Genomic DNA, 23417 nt, shown 5'->3' on the forward strand with positions numbered 1-23417 from the left:
ACATGTATATACTCAAAATTTAGTACTAATATTAATGGGATTTTAGCATGACATCCTGCCAAATGCTTGTTAATCATGTTTATGTTCCAGAACAAACAAGTATTTGGACTGTACGCATACAGTCTGCCCAATTTTAAGAAGTTGGTCAAGTTTATTACAAACAAATGTACAGTACAGATCAACATAACTGAAATCTTTAATAGATTAATACAAAAAGTTTAATTGCAGTTAAAATAAAAACACAGGTTTGGTTGAGCTGGTACCAGACAGTACAAGTATACTTAAATGGTCTGACTGTACACATATGGTGGGACTGTAAGTTCTGGACCATAAAAGTAAGATCCGAATACTGATATGGTCTGGAACATTTATACATGTCTTAAAATTAATATCAAACACATTGGTGTTTTTGAACTTGGTAATAAGTTATGTGATAGAACTATAATGTTTTGGGATATCAAAATCAAAAATATCCCATTTTTACTTTTAATAAAGAAGAAGATTATTGATGTATGTTTAAATGTATATTAAAATGAGACAGCAAGCCAACAACACAAAAAAAAAAGGATAAAACATACATATTTTGTTTGTATCAATGTTATAATTTCCAATATGTTCAAGGTATTTTTTCATTGAAATAAAACACAAATTGAAATCTGTCTGAACTTCAAAAGCTTAAAGAAATATTGTTTCTGTTGTCTGCATTTTGTATAATATATTGCAAATTCTTGTGAATAATGGAATGTTATTATAGTTGTCTAAAGTTTTAACTTTTAACATTGATCTTATACTGTAAAATTCATAAATTATTGCGTGCATTTATTATTGCGATTCTGTCAATTTAGACTTAAATGCGATTTTAAATTTTACGATTTTGAAAAATTCTGTTTAATCCATATAAAATATTTCATAATACGAGTTTAAATTATTGCGTTTACAACTCCGTTGCATTTTTCGCAATAAAAAAAAACTTGCATTAATTCCGATTTACAGTATATATATATATTATGTATATAACTTGGGAAAATACCCAAATTTTATAAAGAAGAATAAATTAATTGATTGTTATATGGTATTAGAATAGGAAGATGTGTATATTGCTAATTTGACAACCCTCCATCAGAGACCAAAGGATGTAGGCCGTAAGAAACTGATGACACTGGACAACCTTTAACAATCAGTAAAATCCATACCGCATAGCTATTTTTATTGAATATCATATTATTGCTACATGTATGAAAACAATTTTGTATAATCCATTACTTTAGATTTTATTGGTTCTTTTTCAGAAGGATTGATATTCACCACCTAAAATAAATGGAGAAAACATAGAAACAAGACCAGAATAAATTCAAAGAAAAAAGTTGGATCAGTTATTATTTTCATCACTCAGTCAATGATTTGAAGTTCTTTTAAATTCAAAAAAATATTGAAACCACAATAATGTCAAAGTTCTGTGCTGAATGTCCAAAAAGTGGACTATACCATCAAACAATGCTGGATGATAAGAAACTATTAATGTTTTGTGTTGAGGGATATTGTGAAAAAAATAGATTTACTTAAATAGCTACTAGTATGTTAAGCCTAACAATAGAGTTTTTATTGATTTCAAATGGCAAATAATTGTGTTTCAAGAAAGTATTCTATAATTCATGAATAAACATATATTGATACTTACATTATCTGCTTTGTTGTTTAAAAGTTTAGTTTTGAACAGTTAAAGAACAATATGCTAAATTAACATTTCCCAAGAAAAAAAGATATTCAATTAAAAGATTCATCTTATAATAATTTACTACCAAATAGAATACATTGTAACATACACATTACTGTTTATTTATATCTATATATTTACAATTAGAATCCCATAGGATTTTAATTTGTCCCATGGGATATTAAAAATCCCATGGGATAATAAAAATCCCATGGGATTTTTTTTGTCCCATGGGACAACAAATATCCCATGGGACAAAAAAAAATCCCATGGGATTTAACCAAAATCCCATGGGATAATGGTAAATCCCATGGGATTTTGCCCTGTCCCATGGGATATTGAAAATCCCATGTTTTTATAATTCAAATTGCAAAATAAATATGAAAGTAACTGTAGAAAACCAATGAAATTATTGAATCCCATGTAATTCTGCACATTTTGGTTATATACATGATATTGTAGCTCTTGTTTGAGGCGGCGGCGGATTTGCAAATGAGTGTTTTGCAAATTAAAAGTGTCCAGTGTTAATATAAAAATTGAAATTGTGCTTGTAGAATGTCTTCTACACTTAAGTTTGTTCAATGGTTTATTAAATACTAGACTAAGTATGCTTACCAACAAAACGGCCCGTCAAATTTTTCAGGGTTACAGTTTAAAACTTCATCACAAGGTATAGTGATACAATTTTCATGAGTAAAAAACCTTCTATTACAATTAATCTGAAAATCCGGACATTGAACTGAAATAAAGAAATAACAAACAAGACATGTTGATTCCATTTACATTACATCCCAAAATAAAAAGACTATGACGGGACGTTAGACTCAATTTTAATAGTGTTTATTTTCCCCAAATGTCTGTGGTTCTCTCAAGGCACTTCGGCTTCCTCGAACAATAAACACTGATCGCCATGGCATAGCCAATAGGTCTATAAACACTAATCAATCATTCGATTTTTTGTTATTAGATTATGTTCTAAGAACTGATAGTATGACATGTATGAGTCAAACCCGTTCCAAACAAGCTTTTCTTAGTTTTTATATATATGCCCGCTATCCCAAGCCAGCGGCCCCAAGCCAGGATCATATAAAAAGTTAAAGAGTATCGTTGGTTGCTGTTTCATAATTGTTTTAGTGGAGTGTTGTTGAAGTATAAATTCAGTTCGTTGTTGTTTTCAATTGAATAGTTTCATATTTTATTTTTATCATCACAGGGTATGTACGTTATATATGGGTTTGGCTCATTGCTAAAGGCCGTACGGTGACCAAAAGTGATTTTACTCTCCATTCTCCATTCTCTGTTCTCTGTTACTTAATGAATGCATATGATCATGTGTATGTTTTCCTTATGTTATACTTGGTATTTTGTTTCTGAAACAGTTTGTTTACACAACTTCTATGAAATTTTTATTTAAAGATCGCATATGTAGTTGTATTCTTCGATAATCCTAATTCGTTTTGCAGCAGCAGGATCAAGAGGGGACTTGATATCATTGATATGACTATGTCAACTAAGATTATATAACACATTTTAATTATAACTTGATGTAGCTCCTAACTGGGATACATTTTAAAGTGGTTAAGTTGTAAAAATTAGCTAAAAGTCTTAATAAATAAAAAAAACTCATGATCAAGTTTAAAACAAAATTACTAAATTATAAAAGGAGTGCAACACTAAGAGAATAGAGCAGGGCAATCAACGACAGACAATACCACAAATAACACTGAAAACTAACTGAGGCTCTAAAGAGCCTGTGTCGCTCACCTTGGTCTTGTGCATATTAAACAATGGACACGGATAAATTCATGACATAATTGTGTTTTGGTGATAGTGATGTGTTTGTAGATCTTACTTTACTGAGTCCCCGAGGGTATCACCAGCCCAGTAGCCAGTACTTCGGTACTGGCATAAAAATACGGATTTTTTTTTGTGTTATTAAAATTTGCTGTTACAAAATGATAGAAATTATTATAAATTAAGGAATGTATCTCCCTCATGCAAAGCTCTGATTCCTTTCAGGGATTTGGCTATACTTTTTGGACCTTTTGGATTATAGCTCTTCATCTTTTATATAAGCTTTGGATTTCAAATATTTAGGCCACGAGCATCACTGAAGAGACATGTATTGTCGAAATGCGCATCTGGTGCAAGAAAATTGATACCGTTAATTTTATTACTGAACATTCTTGTTGCTACAATTATCTCTATCTATAATGCACTTGGCCCAGTAATTACAGTGGAAAATATTTTCTAAAAATTTACAAAAATTTATGAAAAATGTTAAAAATTAACTATAAAGAGCAATAACTCCTTAAGGGGTCAATTGACTATTTTGGTCATGTGAAACTTATTTGTAGATCTTATTTTGCTGAACGTTATTGCTGTATACAGTTTATCTCTATCTACAATAATATTCAAGATAATAAGAAAAAACAGCAAAATTTCCTTAAAATTACCAATTCAGGACAGTAACCTAAGAACGGGTTGTCCGATCCATGTGAAAACATCAGGGCAGATAGATCTTGACCTGATTAACAATTAAACCCTGTCAGATTTTCTCTTAATGCTTCGGATTTTGATTTATAAGCCAAAAACTGCATTTTACCCCTATGTTCTATTATTAGCCGTGGCAGCCATTTTTGTTGATTGGCCAGGTCACGCTACACATTTTTTTAAACAAGTTACCCCAATGATGATTGTGGCCAAGTTTAGTTTAATTTGGCCCAGTAGTTTCAGAGAAGAAGATTTTTGTAAAAGATTACTAAGATTTACGAAAAAATGGTTAAAAATTGACTATAAAGGGCAATAACTCCTAAAGGGGTCAACTGACCATTTTGGCCATAGATATAGGAAGATGTGGTGTGAGTGCCAATGAGACAACTCTCCATACAAATAACAATTTAAAAAGTAAACCATTATAGGTTAAAGTACGGCCTTCAACACGGAGCCTTAGCTCACACCGAACAACAAGCTATAAAGGGCCCCAAAATTACTAGTGTAAAACCATTCAAACGGGAAAACCAACGGTCTAATCTATATAAACAAAACGAGAAACGAGAAACACGTATATATTACATAAACAAACGACAACTACTGTACATCAGATTCCTGACTTAGGACAGGTGCAAACATTTGCAGCGGGATTAAACGTTTTAATGGATCCAAACCTTCTCCCTTTTTCTGAAACAATAGCATAACATCACAACAAAGAAAAACATACGATAAAATATCAATTGGCAGACTTAACTCAATCAAAAAACGTATGATTAAACAATGAAACATGCTGACTTATTAGTAAATCTTACTTTGCTGAACATTATTGCTGTTTACAGTTTATCTCTATCTATAATAGTATTCAAGATAATAACCAAAAACAGCAAAATTTCCCTAAAATTACCAATTTAGGGGCAGCAACCCAACAACAGGTTGTCTGAGGTTGTCTGATTCATCTGAAAATTTTAGGACAGATAGATCTTGACCTGATAAACACTTTTACCGATGTCAGATTTGCTCTAAATGCTTTGGTTTTTGAGTTATAAGCCAAAAACTGCATTTTACCCCTATGTTCTATTTTTAGCCATGGCGGCCATCTTCGTTGGTTGGCCTGGTCACGCCACACATTTTTAAACTAGATATCCCAAAGATGATTGTGGCCAAGTTTGGATTAATTTGGCACAGTAGTTTCAGAAGAGAAGATTTTTGTAAAAGATTACTAAGATTTACGAAAAATGGTTAAAAATTGACTATAAAGGTCAATAACTCCTAAAGGGGTCAACTGACCATTTTGGTCATGTTGACTTATTTGTAAATCTTACTTTGCTGAACATTATTGCTGTTTACAGTTTATCTCTATCTATCATAATATTCAAGATAATAGCCAAAAACAGCAAAAATTCCCTAAAATTACCAGTTCAGGGGCAGCAACCCAATAACGAGTTGTCGGATTCATCTGAAAATTTGAGGGCAGATAGATCTTGACCTGATAAACAATTTTATCCCGTCAGATTTGCTCTAAATGCTTTGGTTTTTGAGTTATAAGCCAAAAACTGCATTTTACCCCTATGTTCTATTTTTAGCCATGGCGGCCATCTTGGTTGGTTGGACTGGTCACGCCACACATTTTTTAAACTAGATATCCCAAAGATGATTGTGGCCAAGTTTGGTTTAATTTGGCCCAGTAGTTTCAGAGGAGAAGATTTTTGTAAAAGATTACTAAGATTTACGAAAAATGGTTAAAAATTGACTATAAAGGTCAATAACTCCTAAAGGGGTCAACTGACCATTTTGGTCATGTTGACTTATTTGTAAATCTTACTTTGCTGAACATTATTGCTGTTTACAGTTTATCTCTATCTATAATAATATTCAAGATGATAACCAAAAACAGCAAAATTTCCTTAAAATTACCAATTCAGGGGCAGCAACCCAACAACAGGTTGTCTGATTCATCTGAAAACAGATAGATCTTGACCTGATAAACACTTTTACCGATGTCAGATTTGCTCTAAATGCTTTGGTTTTTGAGTTATAAGCCAAAAACTGCATTTTACCCCTATGTTCTATTTTTAGCCATGGCGACCATCTTGGTTGGTTGGCCGGGTCACGCCACACATTTTTAAAACTAGATACCCCAATGATGATTGTGGCCAAGTTTGGTTGAATTTGGCCCAGTAGTTTCAGAAGAGAAGATTTTTGTAAAAGTTAACGACGACGGACGACGGACGCCAAGTGATGGGAAAAGCTCACTTGGCCCTTCGGGCCAGGTGAGCTAAAAATGAATAAGAAACCTGTACCCCGAAGAAACAGCGGCTACGTCCAAGAACAGGACTTGTTTCTTGCAAGACACTCACCGTGAAAACAATTTGATATGAAGACAAGCTATTAGTTTTGAAATTTCCTAAATTAGGCAACTTAATTGCCTCAATGTAGTCAGTTACGGCTCTGTAATACAAGTGAGGTATGTGTTCCTGAGACAATATACCCCAAGTTAAATGAAACCCATTATCAAACATTTCAATATATTTAAATAAGATTTATTCTTTTATAATTAAGAGAGTTGGGAAGTTTTTCCTGAATTTTTTTTAAAAGATGACTTTTATGAAGAATCTTGTGCAATCTCATACTTTTGAGTAGCATTTTTAAAATGGATTAAAAGACCTGCCGAGCTATTTATTTTAAATACATTGCAAGTCAGATTAATTATTTTCAAATAAATACAGAACAAACCATTTACTTTAATTTGTGATAATCAAAGCGCTGAGTTATATATTTTCAATATCCTCCTGCCCCCCCCCTTTTCCAGAGTATCAAATGGTCGTCCCCTAAGAAATCATCTGTCGTTTAAACGTACTTAATAATTACTGTATGCAACTGAATAGTAATACTCACAATCTTTCTGTTTCTCTGGAATGCATTCTTCTACAAATATGACATTCATATCATATTAAATTTGAATCCGAGATGAATACCGAAATCTCAATATGATAAATGTATTTAATAGACTGGTGATATGACCATCATAGTAAGGATTGTCCTAAGAGAGATTTGTTTTACATCATAAGACATGTCTCAGACACGTAATAAGACCATCGTAAATATAGTCACAAGACACATGTTAGGACATATCATAGAAAATTATGATATTTTCATATTGACATGGTCCCAGGCTTATTAATTTGTACTCATCAGTGATGCTCGAACCAAAAAAATATAAATGCAAAATAAATATAAAAAATTAAAAGCATGGAGAGCCGAAAATTTCGAATGGTTTTACTAATAAATACAGCTAAGTATAACAAAGAAGATTTGGTATGATTGCCAATGAGACAACTCTCCACAAGAGACCAAAATGACACAGAAACTAACAACTTTAGGTCACCGTATGACCTTCAATAATGAGCAAAGCCAATACCGCCTAGTCAGCTATAAAAGGCCCCGAAATGACAATTTAAACGATTCAAACGAGAAAACTTACGGCCTTATTTATATAAACAAGAGGCTCTCAAGAGCCTGAATCGCTCACCTGACTCTTCTTCGGTTTTTGAAATCATATAAAAAAAAATCGCTACAAAGTAACAAAACTTGGCCAGCATCTCATTAGGAAAGGAACATTTATGCTATGTTTGGTTTCATCCAATTCAGTGGTTCTCTAGAAGAAGATTTGTGTATGCATTTCCCATATGGTCCTATTTTAAACTAAGTCACCCCACTGGTGACCATCTTGGATTTTGGATCGGCTACAAAGTAACAACACTTAGTCATCACCTCATAAGGAACATTCATGCTATGTTTGGTTTCATTCCATTCCGTGGTTCTCTAAAAGAAGGCATTTGTATGTATTTCCCATAGGGTCCTATATGTTAAACTAAGTCCCCCACTGGCGGCCATCTTGGATGATGGATTGGCTACAAAGTAACAACATATGGTCATCACCTCATAAGTAACATTCATACTATGTTTGGTTTCATTCCATTCAGTGGTTCTCTAAAAGAGGTCATTTTTATGCATTTCCCATAGGGTCCTATGTTAAACTAAGCCCCCCCCCCCCCCCCCCCCCCCACCGCTGGCGGCCATCTTAGCTGATGGGTCGGCTACAAAGTAACAATACTTGGTAAGCACCTCATAGGGCATTCATGCCATGTTTGGTTTCATTCGTTTCAGTAGTTCTCTAAAAGAAGTCATTTGTATGCATTTCCCATAGGGTTCTATGTTAAACTAAGTCCCCCAGTGGTAGCCATCTTGAATGATGGATCGGCTACAAAGTAACAACACTTGGTCAGCACCTCATAAGGAACATTCTTGCCATGCTTGGTTTCATTCCATTCAGTGGTTCTCTAGAAGAAGTTCAAAATGTAAAAAGTTAATGCCGACGACGACGGACGACGACGGACGACAGACGCCAAGTGATGAGAAAGCTCGTTTGGCATTTCGGGCCAAGTTGAGCTAACAATGAACGAAAGACAACTATATAACACATAAACTATTAAAAGTCAATCACTGAATTACAGGCTTCTGATGGTATTCTTTTCCTTGGGAAGAAAATCCTTATTACTCAACACATTTCAAGTTTTCAAAGAGTTAGTTAATAAATATGACAATTTTGGTCAACACAGAGGTGCTGTCCACTGGGCTGGTGATACTATCAGTGAGGAAACCTTAACCGAGCAATGGCATTTATCCAGTGGTTTGAAAAATATATCATGAAAGATACCAGGCTTATAATAGAGAAGTGTTTTGTTTGCCATTTATACAGCATTCCTATATATATTTTCGTAAGTTTTGTTGTTTGATCTAATTCACTTAACTGTTTAAAACTGTCATGATTTATCACAAATTCTGCATCTAAACTTACCTATGCTGTTAACGACATGGAAAATGTATAACGTTACAGCTAATTTTCCAAACATGTTCAGGTTTGAAGACAACATTTTTGAGTGAATAAATAACTTGTCCATTTATTAACACCAGTCAAGTAGTTGATTAAAGCTGATTCAGCAGATATTTGTATCCAGATGACACTGGAAACATTCGTGTTTCATGGTGTTAAATTAACATATGTGAAGACATGATCTATTGTTGTATAAACATCAAATGCAATGACTTGTTTTGTGACTCTTTGATCATGAGATATCTTACAAAATCTTTTTAAATTTAGTCGTTTGCAAGATATCTGACATGAGTAATGCATATCTTAATGCATAGATATGCATCTGTAGTAATACGGTTGCTTTAGTACTTCATTTCTACTTTTTGAGTTAATAAACAGGGCCGTAAATTGTCTTCCCTATAAGGGGATGCAGTTGAAGTTCGCCGAATGGAGCGAAGCGAAAAATTTTGTGGACCTTTTTATGTAGAAAATGCAATGTACTTCCCCAGAATTCACCTCTTGTTAAATTTATGTAATATTTCAATAAATAAGTGCCCGGAATATATTGGAAATATTTATTATCCAAAGTTAGATAACGTGTGCGGTGAAAGTAGATCTTTTTTATCCTTTGTCCTGCTTTATGACTCTTCAAACGCTATTATTACTAAATTTTAGGGAACCAATATGCGTACTTAAAATGAAATGCCCCCTGAAGTTGAATTTATTTTTTCATGGTTCATCAGGTTTTTTAATTTAACTGTCCAAAGGGAGCTATTTTAGTTCATTTCAGACACACAATTTTCAAACGTTAAAACGAAAATGCATACTTAACAAAACTTTAATTATCAAATTCAAATTATTATAGCGTAACACAGTTTGTTTACACTGAAAGTTTTATTCGGTTAGGCTTTGTCAAATGCTAAAGGGATTTTTCTGTGCCTGGTCGAATCCCATCTCTTTAGCACTTATATGCATTCAATATTGCAACATTATGACTTCTACATGTATGTAGAAGAGGGACGAAAGATACCAAAGGGACAGTCAAACTCATAGGATGAAAAATTTTGTCCTGCATTTTTTTTTAGCTGTAATCTCTGTCCTGCCTTTTTATTTTTCACTCTGTTCGGTCCTGCCTTTTTTTTTTTTTAGTTTATCCTGACTTTTTTTTTGCAAGTGTCTCATCCTTCCTTTTTTTTTTTACTCAAAACTCCCACCCCAATATAAAGATGAATGATTTATCATATCCTCAATTAATTCCTGTTAAACACTAATGATTATTTTTAATATGAGCAGTGCCAGATAGAAATCGACCTTTTTCAAATGAATATAAACACATCTGTAATCTCTTTGAATTAAAAAAATTCTCAATGGAAGTCTTTAACTGTTTAAAAATTTAGCTCTTGGGTTTTCAAAAATCAATCTTAGGCTTTTTACATCATGTACGTATATACATGTATACATTGTATGTACAATTGAGTAATGTTGATTTCTATCTGATGCAGCTTAACATACAAATCATATTTTGGATGATAATGATCATGATGTATTGGTGTTTTTTTTAAATGTCCAGTGGCTAAGGCAGCAACCATTTGATTTTCTGGGGGGGCTACGTTTTTTTTTGGAAAAAAAAGTTAAGTTTTTTGAGAAAAAAATAATTTGTTTTTGATTCTGAGAAAAAAAAATTGTTTGTTACACCCTCAGCTGCCACTATATGTAATGCTGCAATTGAAAGGAAAAAAAATATTTTCAACTTGTCGCGAAAAAAAGATTGTTTTTCGCCGCAGGCGGGAAAAAAAATTTGTCCAGAAAAAAAAACCCTAGCCCCCCCCCCCCAGAAAATCAAATGGTTGCTGCCTAATATCTGTTACATTCATACCATTACATTTGTACTAGTTCATATATGACAAATGATTATGAACCCTGCTTTGTTCTAGGAAGATATATTCAGAAGAGATATAGTTACGATACTGTTGTCAGGTCATTACTAAGGATTGCATATTTTGGTAATAATATTGATCACTGTTAGGGTCTTTGCATCAAAAATACAGAGGCGGATTTAGGGAGGGGGTCAGGGGGCCCGGGTCCCCCCTTTTTGGGAAAAAATTTTGTTTATTATATAGGGAATCACTGAAGCGTGACTGGAGCGGGCCCCCTCTTAGCCTCAGTCAGTGGGCCCCCACTTATGAAAATTTCTGGATCCGCCACTGAAATAAACACATTTATTCTAAAACCAGTTGTTGGCATGATACGGGTTATGTTCTTCTCATATATTTTATGATGGTACAATACTAAACCCCTGATGGGAGTGATTGTGTTTGATTTTTATATAATGCAGACATAATCTTTCAATCAGTTTAATTCGAGTCTGGAGCTGGCATGTCAGTAACTGCTAGTAGTCCTTTGTTCAGTAATTTATGTATGTCATGTATCATTGTCGTTTTTTAGTTTATTTTGTTACCCTTTCTGACATCATACTCTTCACTTCTTTTAAACTGGGTTTTACTATGTGTATTTCTGTGTATCACTTTATTCTATATTGGCTAGAGGTTTAAGAGGTGGTGTAGATCTCACAAAAGTTTACAGTATTTGTTGTTTTTTTATGTAGTTCATACATGTTTCTTGTTTTTCGTTTTTATATAGAATAGACCATTGGTTTGACCGTTTAAATGGTTTTACACTAATTTTTAGGGCCCTTTATAGCTTGCTGTTCGGTGTGAGCCAAGGCTCCGTGTTGAAGGGCGTACCTTGAGCATGTTGAGCTATAATGGTTTACTTTTATAAATTGTTACTTGGATGGAGAGTTGTCTAATTAGCACTCATACCACATCCTTCCTATATCTATATCTATTAACCCCACCACATCCTTCCTATATCTATATCTATTGACCCCACCACATTTTGTGCCTGTCCCAAGTCAGGAGCCTCTGGCCTTGTTTGTCTTGTACATCATCATGCATATATGTTGTATGTTTTTTTTTAAATTTAAGTTCATTTATGTTTTGAAGTTTAGTATGACATCCATTTTCAGTGATCTAGTTCACATTTTTATTAAGGGCCAACTGAGGCCTCCCTCTGGGCACGGGATTTCTCTCTATGTTAATGACCCATTGGTGGCCTTCCACTGTTATCTTTGGTCGGGTTATTGTCTCTTTGACATATTACCAATTTCCATCCTCAATTGAAAGTTGAGAAAGATTTTTGATGTGCTAGCTCTCAAGGTAACACTCATATTAAGAAGATATGCCACTGGCCTTTTTCAGATTCCTTTAAAATGCTTCAAACCTACATTAAAGACAACAAAGTCACTTTTCACAAGGCTTAGATTTTATTTTTAATGTGCCAGAAAATCTAAATGATTGTGAAAAGAGCACAGGCACTTGTCTCAGAAAAAAAAATTGTATATAGTGCCTGTGGAAAAGAGAGAATAAAAGATACCAGAGGGACAGTCATATTCATAAAGCGAAAATAAACTGACGACGCCATGGCTAAAAATGAAAAAGACAAACAATAGAAAACTAAAGAATAAACAACATGAACCCCACCAAAAACTAGGGGTAATCTCAGGTGCTCCGAAGGGTAAGCAGATCCTGCTCCACATGTGGCACCCGTCGTGTTGATTATGTGATAAAAAATCGGGTAAACAGTCAAATTCGGTAGGTCATATTCATGAAAGGGAAGGGGATTGTAGTTACGTCGTTACGGAACATATCCGATATCATTTGTGAAACGGTTATTCCTTAACAGTCAACCAACTCGTGATGGCGTCCGTAAAATTAACAAAGGGATGATTTCAACTTCACCATTTGGAACTTTTGGTTTAATAGCTTCCTTGTGAGCAGCCACCTTCTATCAAGAAAATAATGATAGGAAATGCAAGCACGGGAATATCGTATCAATTGGGAGATATATACCCCGTATGCAGGTGCTGCTGGAATGTTGCAACTTAGAAATGGAAAGTTCACAATTGGAAAGCAGTAATCATCTCTTTTGTCGTAAAGTTTTGTTTTCAACCAACCATCATTGTCAATTTCTAGATGTAAGTCAAGATATGAGGCTGACTTAACTGTATCTGTAGTATCCTTTATCTCTAGTTCTATGGGATAGATGCGTTCCACATAGTCACCAAATTTTGAATTATTTAGTGAAAGAACATAATCTATATAGCGGAAAGTAGAGTTTATAAAGGATATTGCTAACTTCTTATCTTTCTTCCTAAGAAGTTCCTGTATGAAGTCAGCCTCATAATAATAAAGAAACATTGAGTCGGCAAGAAGAAGGGCACAATTTGTTCCCATTGGAATGCTGACAGTCTGTTGAAAAACAAGTCCTCTGAACGTAACAAATATGTTGTCAATCAAGAAATCTACATTGGCCATTATTTTTTATAAAACAAAGCAATCCATCTCATGAGTTAAGCCTTTTTCAACTGATTTTTATAGTTCGTTCTTATGGTGTACTGTTATACCCCCAGGTTGGGATCCAGCTAACATGTTTAACCCCGCCACATTGTGCCTGTCCCAAGTCAGAAGCCTGTAATTCAGTGGTTGTCGTTTAATGTTTATGTGTTACAAATTTGATTTTCGTTCATTTTTTTTTACATAAATAAGGCCGTTAGTTTTCTCGTTTGAATTGTTTTACATTGTCTTATCGGGGCCTTTTATAGCTGACTATGCGGTATGGGCTTTGCTCATTGTTTAAGGCCGTACGGTGACCTATAGTTGTTAATGTCTGTGTCATTTTGGTCTTTTGTGGATAGTTGTCTCATTGGCAATCATACCACATCTCCTTTTTATACGCCCGGGACGGGACGTATTATGGTATACCGTTGTCCGTCCGTCCGTCCGTCCGTCGTCCACACTTCGGACAATAACTCAAAAACACTTTCACCAATTTCCAAGAAACTTTGGTGAATTGTTTATATCTATTGACGTAAGCTCCCTTTTGTTTTTTTTTAATTTCAGATTTTAAGTTTTGGATTTATGGGGCTTTATTCATAAAAAAGGGGGGATTTTCAACACTTCGGACAATAACTCAAAAAGGGTTTCACCAATGTCCATGAAACTTTGGTGAATTGTTTATATCTATTGACGTAAGCTCCCTTTCGTTTTTTTTTAATTTCAAATTTTAAGTTTTGGATTAATGGGGCTTTATTCAAAAAAAAGGGGGGATTTTCAACACTTTGGACAATAACTCTAAAAGGCTTTCACCAATGTCCATGAAACTTTGGTGAATTGTTTATATCTATTGACGTAAGCTCCCTTTTGTTTTTTTTTAATTTCAGATTTTAAGTTTTGGATTTATGGGGCTTTATTCATAAAAAAGGGGGGATTTTCAACACTTCGGACAATAACTCAAAAAGGGTTTCACCAATGTCCATGAAACTTTGGTGAATTGTTTATATCTATTGACGTAAGCTCCCTTTCGTTTTTTTTTAATTTCAAATTTTAAGTTTTGGATTAATGGGGCTTTATTCAAAAAAAAGGGGGGATTTTCAACACTTTGGACAATAACTCTAAAAGGCTTTCACCAATGTCCATGAAACTTTGGTGAATTGTTTATATCTATTGATGTAAGCTCCCTTTCAATTTTTATTAATTTCAGATTTTAAGTTTTGGATTTATGGGGCTTTATTCATAAAAAAAGGGGGATTTTTAACACTTCGGACAATAACTCAAAAAGGCTTTCACCAATGTCCATGAAACTTTGGTGAATTGTTTATATCTATTGATGTAAGCTCTCTTTCAATTTTTATTAATTTCAGATTTTAAGTTTTGGATTTATGGGGCTTTATTCATAAAAAAAGGGGGATTTTTAACACTTCGGACAATAACTCAAAAAGGCTTTCACCAATGTCCATGAAACTTTGGTGAATTGTTTATATCTATTGATGTAAGCTCCCTTTCAATTTTTATTAATTATAGATTTTAAGTTTTGGATTTATGGGGCTTTATTCATAAAAAAAGGGGGATTTTTAACACTTCGGACAATAACTCAAAAAGGCTTTCACCAATGTCCATGAAACTTTGGTGAATTGTTTATATCTATTGATGTAAGCTCCCTTTCAACTTTTATAAATTTCAGATTTTACATTTCCGTGTTATGAATTTTTATGCTTAAAAAAGGGGGGATTTTCCAATTTTGGGACAATACATTTAAAGCATAAAAGACAAGTTAAAAGAGCAACAGGCGTATCATGCGCTAAAGCGCAGCCCTTTATTTATAATACCAACTCTTTCAATTTGTATTTTAGTTTAGAATGTGGAATACTTGAGTAAAGTGTAGAAAAGTGACTGGTCTGAAATGTACAAATGTAGGTTACAAGGATAATAGAAAAACTGAAAAGGTTATAGAAAGTGGCCAACCATCTAAAAAAATGTGACCTATAGCTGTGTAATTTGGTCTCTTATGGAGAGTTATCTCATTGGCAATCATACCACGTCTTCTTTTTATACATAAATACATTGGAATTTCTACACATTTTTTTTTATAAATACATTGTCCAACCAACTGTAATCATGGTAATCTAAATTAGAAATCTAGAAAAAGAATATATTATCACCATTACATGTACAATATTTAATCAATATTAACAACATCAGAAAGACAGATAAATCTCTCCAGTTTAGGAGGGAGATGTAGATGTGTTACACTTGTCCTCACAGGAATATTAGGATTGGCATTAAGTAATGTTGTCCTGATCACAACTCGAGCCATGTTTTGTAAACGTTTTGGTGTACGTGTCTCAATCTGGATAAACTGAATAAAGCTTTTCTCTCCCTCTGTTACTTCTTCAGGACGATTGGCGATTTTATGTTTCATACTAGACACCCAGTGACGATATTCAAATTCAAATCCCGCACAGATAAGTTTCTGAACAAAACGACGACTTTCATCGCCAAAGTCTAGGATCATATAACAGAGAGAACTCTCTATTTTATACGGAACACAATTAGATGTCAAGATACACTCCGCTAGACTTGTATCCCCTTTAGCAAGTAAAACATATGTCAACATTTTCATCTCAATCCCATGAGAGTTTGGTCTCATCACATTAACATCGGCACCATGCTTACATAGCAATTTAGCGATTTCTATATTATTATTTTCTATGGATGTCCACAATGGTGTGAATCCATACTGATTTTTAGCATTCATGTCTGCATTTTTATTGATCAACATCTCACATATGTTTTTATAACCATGTGACGCAGCCAGATATAATGGAGAACATAGCCACTTATCACAAACATTTACATCTGCTCTTTGTGATATAAGTTCTTTAACTACTCGTTCGTAACCTTTACGACTTGCTTCACATAGTGGGTAACTTCCCTTGTGTTTATAATTTGGATCGGCATTAAATATACGAAGTAATCTCCTCTGTTCCTCTAGTATTAACGCCTCCTGATCAGGTTCAGAGTGATGATTTAATAAACCTTCCCCAGAACAGATATAGAAAAGTCTTTTACTGTAAGCTGTCGGAGACAGAATCCCTATGTTGTTATCCATCTGTTAAAATAAAAACAAAATATATCAAATTAAAATTTAGAATCGGGGATAATTCATTTTGTAATTACATGATTAATATACTTGATAATCAGTTTAATACTGTGGTAATACAAGATGTACCATTGTTTTAGCTGACCTAGCAAAAAGGGCAAGTAAAAGCTATTGCCATCACCTGAATTGCTGTCCAGTGTCCATATTGCCCTCTGTTGCGAATTGACACCCCCCTTTTTTTTTTGCTTTTATGCAATTCCCCCCTTTCCCCCCCTTCTTTTGGCCCCTAATTCCTAAACTGTTGGGACCAATACACCCAAAATCAATCCCAATCTTCCTGTTGTGAATTAATGTTGTTTTCAAATTTCATAGATTACTATTCACTTACACTTAAGTTATTGTCAAAAATTATTGTCCTGAAATCAAATATTTTCGGACGATGCAGATGCCAACGACCATATGACATGTATCAAATCAAAATAAACTGCAATTTTTTGTTTAGGTCTTATAAAAAGGAATTAAGCAGAAGATTTAAGCATGATAACATTCCACTAATAATATTAATCAAATACATTATATCTGATATTGCAATAACTTTTAAAAATCTGGTGTCAGTAACATCTTGAAATTATTTGTTGTACTTGACACTGTAAACAGATTTACATGTAGTTAGAGGTTTTGTTGACTCAGCAATGTTTCATTTAAAAAACTAACTGATCTGAATCAAGACACAAGATTATTTGTAGTACAAATTTTGTACATGTATGTGAAAGTAGAAAGAAACATTCTGATATGAATCGTTTGCATGTTTTGTTTAAGACTTAATCTTTTTACAAAAAAAAAAACTAAATAAATTTAAAGAATATTTTGTCAGCGAGGGGTCCTGCTTGTATAAGTTATCTTTATTTACTTGAAGAAGTAAATAATAATCTATGTAAGTTAGTTATAATGTTTGAAAAATCTGCCCTTAGTTTTCTCAAAATTTTACTTGTATAAGTAATTTTTTTTACAATCCCACAAAAATGTTCAAGTTTTGAGATGTACAAATGATGTATAACAAGCCTACTTTTGTTGTCGGGATCATCCGTAGCAATCCTACCCAAGTATAGCAATCGTAACTAGATATCATTGAGATGGGAGCCATCTCTGTGGGCCCCGCTGTGAATAATGTGCATTAAAAAATTGTATCTTTACCATAGGACATGAGTTTGTCAACTGAAATCAAAGTTTTTGACCTTGACCTTTGACCTAGGAAGTTGTTAATAAATTATGACACACCCTTTGGTGTTGGTTTATAAACATGTCAAGTATAAACTTTGAAATGATAACGGTTCTCAAGATAATGAGATATAGAGCGGACACGATCTTTCCCATAGGACATGGGGTTGTCAACTGAAACCAAAGTTTTTGACCTTGACCTTTGACCTAGGAAGTTGTAAATAAATTATGACACACCCTTTGGTGTTGGTTTATAAACATGTCAAGTATAAACTTTGAAATGACAACGGTTCTCAAGATATAGAGCGGACACGATCTTTCCCATAGGACATGGGGTTGTCAACTGTAACCAAAGTTTTTGACCTTGAACTTTGACCTAGGAAGTTGTACATAAATTATGACACACTCTTTGGTGTTGGTTTATATACATGTCAAGTATAAACTTTGAAATGACAACGGTTCTCAAGATATAGAGCGGACACGATCTTTACCATAGGACACGGGGTTGTCAACTGAAACCAAAGTTTTTGACCTTGACCTTTGACCTAGGAAGTTGTACATAAATTATGACATACCCTCTGATATTGGTTTATATACATTTCAGGTATAAACTTCAAAATGATAACGGTTCTCAAGATATAGAGCGGACAAGATCTTTACCATAGGACATGGGGTTGTCAACTGAAACCAAAGTTTTTGACCTTGAACTTTGCCCTAGGCAGTCGTTCATAAATTATGACACACCCTCTGGTGTTGGTTCATATACATGTCAAGTATAAACTTTGAAATCATAACGGTTCTCAAGATATAGAGCGGACACGATCTTCACCACAGGACACAGGGTTGTCAACTGAAACCAAATGTTTTTTTACCTTGACCTTTGACCTAGGAAGTTGCACATACATCATGACACGCCCTCTGGTGGTGGTTAATAAACATGTAAAGTATAAAGTATGAAATCATAATGGTTCTCTAGATATGGAGCGGACACAAAAGTGTTACGGACGGACGGACAGACTGATCACTATAGGGTACCCGCTTAAGGCGGGACCCTAATTATTTCGTCTACCGACACCAATTTAAAAAAAAAAATCTCACAGTTAAAGGTACACAATGTATCTTCCCACTCTCAAGGTCTAAATGTTTCTAGGAGTTATCTTATCTTATTTCATTTCATACTTTAAGTAATTTTACTGTAAAGAGAGAGTCTGAATGATATCAATAGAATGGGAATATCTTAGTTCTAAAAATAGAAACTCCTGACACATTAGACCATTAGACAGACCTCAAAACACACTTATTTAAGGGTTTGAATCACATATTCTTTAACAAATTTACAATAAAGATAATCATTAAGTACTATTTAAAGAAAAGCTGACAGTTTTTTTGTAAATATGTTTTATAATAAATCAATCACTGCGGACTTAGTGTTTCCAATATGGCAACGTTATACAAAAAAATCACATTGACCTGCTTCTGATGCATGCTACAAATGATCCCGACAACAATGGTAGTCATGTCATATACCATTGTGAATAAATCAATTTAGCTTTACCATGTTTACGGCATAAGTTTAAGTAGGTTTGGCAACCAAGAAATCAAAATAAAACGTAATTTTCGAGACCGTGTGACATTTTTCAAATTTTTTTAGTTTAGTAGTAGTACTGTGTGTATTTATTTTAAGGTTCATTATAACAAATGGACAAACATGGCCGTTTTTTCACCTCTAAAACTACTCAGTGTACAGACTTACCTGTGAAGTTTGGAAAGTTTTAAGGCCTGGCATCCACTAGATATATAAAAGTTAAATGCATTTTGTGCTTCAAAAAGATAAAATCGTTATTGAATTTTGATGTGCATTTTGTTTCCTTTCTGCACAGAGATGTAAAAATAAGGCAGTGTCTGCACGTACCCGCATGCGGGTACAAATAGCAAAATTGCCGTTTGTAGGCTACGCGTACCCACATCCGGTTTTATAATAAATTGCCATCGGATCGGGAATTAAACATAAAATATATACAGAAATTATCGCAATTAGTGAATAAAATTGATCAACTACTTAGAAGTTTTGTAAATTTTTATGTATATATGTAAGTGAACAGTTTTTCTCGGTTAATAAATATTCTTAAAATGGGAAAAGACAAAATGAAAGAGTGATATACAACATGTGGGGCAGACATTTCAAAGTTATCATGAATTGGAACAATTTGTTCAAAAGTATCAGTCGATTAACATGATTAATTTTATACAATTGTATATAAAAACAAACTCGGAGTCTGCAGAGAAAAGAAGAACTGGAAACACAAAAAATAAAGAGGAAATCAAGTTTTACAGAATAATTTTTTCCTGTATTCACGGAGGCAAAAAATTCTAAACAAGTTCGACAGGAAAAATTAAGGCCTAGCTAATACATTATTTCTGAAAAACAAAGGCCGATGCCAATAATCTTCTATGAAAGCTTCGTTAATAAATAACAAAATGTTTGACGAAAATGTAATTTAAACCTTCAGCGCATCAAAAAATATTTTGCCTCTGAGGCGTGGAAGCAACTTAAAATTAAGATATTATATATTATAGGACTATAGTTTACAGGGACTGTATATTTCATTTTCAATCAGTACATGCATTTAATTTGCAAGGTTTATTATATATTATTAACTTACATGTATAAATACGATTCGAAAATATTATTTGTCATACCCTTCACTCGTTCTACTCGAAATCCCCATATTATCGATAATTTCTGTATATATATATTTCACGTTTAATTCTCAATTTGATTGCATTTTATTATAAAACCGGATGTGGGTAAGCGTAGCCTACGAATGTCAATTTGACTATTCATACCCACATGCGGGTACGCGCAGACACTGCCTAAAAATAAACAAACACCTGAATTACTTTGATACTGTCCTCTCAGATAAACTCTTTTACTCACCTATAACTGTGTAGATATTTATACACCTTATTGCTATTTAGTCCAATCCGGGAAAAACAGTCATTTATACAACTTCCTGTTTGGGTCATTCCACCCGAAAATAGAGGTGGAAGGAAAGAAATTGCCCAATAAAATCCAAAAAAGATTTCATCTTTCTGATATATATATCATGTAAATATGCAAAAAAGGTCTGAAAATTAACTAAGTTGTGGTACAACTATGAGATGCTCCCTCAGGTAAAAAACCGGTTTGTATTGTTTTGATTGTCCTTAATTGACATGGACAAGAGGTATCTTCACAACTACAGGTGAGATAAAGAGTTCATCTGAGTCAGTGAGTGGACAGTATCAAAGTAATTCAGGTGTCTGTTTATTTTTACACCTTCTGCAGAAAGGAAAAAAAATGCCCAGCAAAAAACAAAAAAGATTTTATCTTTCTTCATGTTCTTTAACACAAAATGCATAAACTTTTATATATCTAGTGGATGCTAGGCATTAAAACTTTCCAAACAGCACAGGTAAGTCTGTACACAGAGTAGTTTTTGAGGTGAAAATACGGCCATATTTGTCCATTTGTTATGATGAACCTTAAGGTATGTAGCGGCTGTAGGGGAAAACATTCTTAGACAAGTGCCTATGTTGAAGACTGCTTGTGTTCGAAAACTGGAAACAGAGTTTTTTTGGGACACATGGATATTTATGACAGTGAAAAAATGAGATAGCAGGTCCAAATGCAGCGGAATGAATGACATTTCAACAGAGGGGACGATTTTATAGTGGGGCGAGTTGGCTTGCTTCCGGAAATTAACCAATTATTCTAGCCTTCTTTTTAACTTATTGTGTAACTGTACCCTTTTGTTAGTTAAGTGCAGGTCTATTTTGGGTAAGAACTCTAAAGTTAAAGAAGTTCAATACAATTTGAAGAATATCATACAACATACAATACAAAAGCAAGATGGAATTCTCACAACGCAGGTTTTTTGTTCATTCTTGTTTTGTTCCGTCAAACGATTCCGGATTTTACACACAATACCGGAAGTTTAGTTCCAAGCAAGGTCATGCAGAATGCAGCAGCCGACTAAATCCTTACAAGGATTACTATACAAATCCTTGATCCTTATAAGAGTTTGAGGTGTATTTTGTCATTCTAAAAAGTTTTATTTTAAATTAGAGTTAGTTTATTGTGTATGGTGTCGTTGAAAATATAGTTTAAATGAATATATTTCGGTGTAAGATGAAGTTGCTGATGAAAGATGTCATGTCTGTCTGTCTTGTCTGCTGTTAGTGTTGAGGGCGCAGTGAGTGTCTGCATAGACATCAAATCGTTTTTTTTGCTTAAAATATTTAAACAATATAAAGCCGTCAACGGTTTCAGGTCTGTTCCCGCCCAATACAATATACCTTATCGCTATTTATCCGCCATTACTGGATATCACACAGGTTCCCTTAAAATTTTGACGTCATAATACAAAATATCTGACTCCGCAATGGAAAAGTGATTGTTGTATGCCTCAAAAGTTCAAGCGGCCGGGTCAGGCGGGATTAGCGATAAGGTGTATTTCGCACCCTACACATTTGCACCTCACATGTTCAACCCCTAAGACTAAGTCCGTTCACACCCTTCATCTTCGCGCCCAATTTTTATCAAAACATCATTACAAATGGAAGCAGGACAAATCGCCCCACTGGCAAAACGCCCCACACCAATTGCCCCACTTTTTCACCAACTAGCCCCACTTTTAAAAAAATCACCCAAACCTGGTTTACCAACTCGACCCACTTTTTAAAAAGTAGGCTCACTTTTGAAAAGGATTAAATCCTGTTAATTTTTCACTGGTCAACTAGCCCCATTTATTGAAAAAAGTAAAATCTACTTCAATATATAATTTAAAGGTCTTCCAACTATAATGTAGCCCCACTTAACATGCTTAAATGAAAACTAATTTATACAGAATACAATTTTTTTTTTAAAATTAAATGATGTTTAACATTCTTCAAATATAATTGCAAATACATTTTCGTATCATCATTCATGTCATTGGAGAATAACTTTAAGTTTATACTTGTAAGCTTAGTGGTATCGGTATCGGACCTGACCTGGAACTTCTTAATTATTGGCAATATTAATTACGTAGAAAACAAAAGGGCCTGGAGTGGTGTAATTTTTAATCTACACCTTTGTACTATATTAGTTATATATAAAGCTGAATTCTTTGATTCGTCGTTTTTACGTGATGACGGCTGACAAATTGGACCTCTTAATTTTAGTATTATAGATACATGTATAGAGTGTGAATGGACTTTGGGTGCGAACGTGTAGGGTGCGAAAATGACAGGGCGCAAAAGTGATTGGAGTGAACAAACCCGGATTCTTAAGATTCATCATTGTTCATCATTAGGAATTGAAAAATATTACGTTTCAGAAAATTTAAAACTTACCTGGATTTTGATGTCCAGTTTTTTCCAGTCTGCAGAAGATAGTAAAATAAATAAACACCTGAGTTTTATTTGATACGGTCCACTCATTTACACAGTTTAAATCACCTATTGTCTGCAGATGCCAATTGTCCATCTATTGTCCATTTAAAATTTAAATCAATACATGTACTACTTGTATTATATGAAGGGAGGTTTGATTCTCATCTTTCCCAACTTAGTTTATTTTGGCACCTTCTGCAGGAA

At 33.9% G+C, this 23417-nt stretch overlaps 2 protein-coding genes across 5 annotated transcripts in view; one reads left to right on the forward strand and one right to left on the reverse strand.

Annotated features, from left to right (window-relative positions):
* Nucleotides 1-15641: 15641 nt before the first annotated feature.
* On the reverse strand, nucleotides 15642-21748 carry LOC139502932 (receptor-interacting serine/threonine-protein kinase 4-like). The gene is made up of 2 exons (XM_071292604.1): nucleotides 21677-21748; nucleotides 15642-16589 (listed from the first exon to the last, which is right to left on the reverse strand). The coding sequence occupies exon 2, from the start codon at nucleotides 16587-16589 to the stop codon at nucleotides 15657-15659; it is 933 nt and encodes a 310-aa protein (XP_071148705.1). The 5' UTR covers nucleotides 21677-21748; the 3' UTR covers nucleotides 15642-15656.
* A 13-nt stretch (nucleotides 21749-21761) lies between these two features.
* Nucleotides 21762-23417, forward strand: part of LOC139502931 (glycerol-3-phosphate dehydrogenase, mitochondrial-like) — a 42329-nt gene continuing 40673 nt past the window's right edge. For 2 of the 4 annotated variants that reach the window (XM_071292602.1, XM_071292599.1), the window contains exon 1: nucleotides 21765-21867. The gene's annotated coding sequence lies outside the window, so the exon portion shown is untranslated. Of the gene's footprint in view, nucleotides 21908-23417 lie in introns of all 4 variants that reach the window. The other 2 variants (XM_071292600.1, XM_071292601.1) reach the window with 2 other exon arrangements.

Source organism: Mytilus edulis, chromosome 14 (assembly GCF_963676685.1).
Source record: "Mytilus edulis chromosome 14, xbMytEdul2.2, whole genome shotgun sequence".
Taxonomy (NCBI): Eukaryota; Metazoa; Mollusca; class Bivalvia; order Mytilida; family Mytilidae; genus Mytilus; species Mytilus edulis.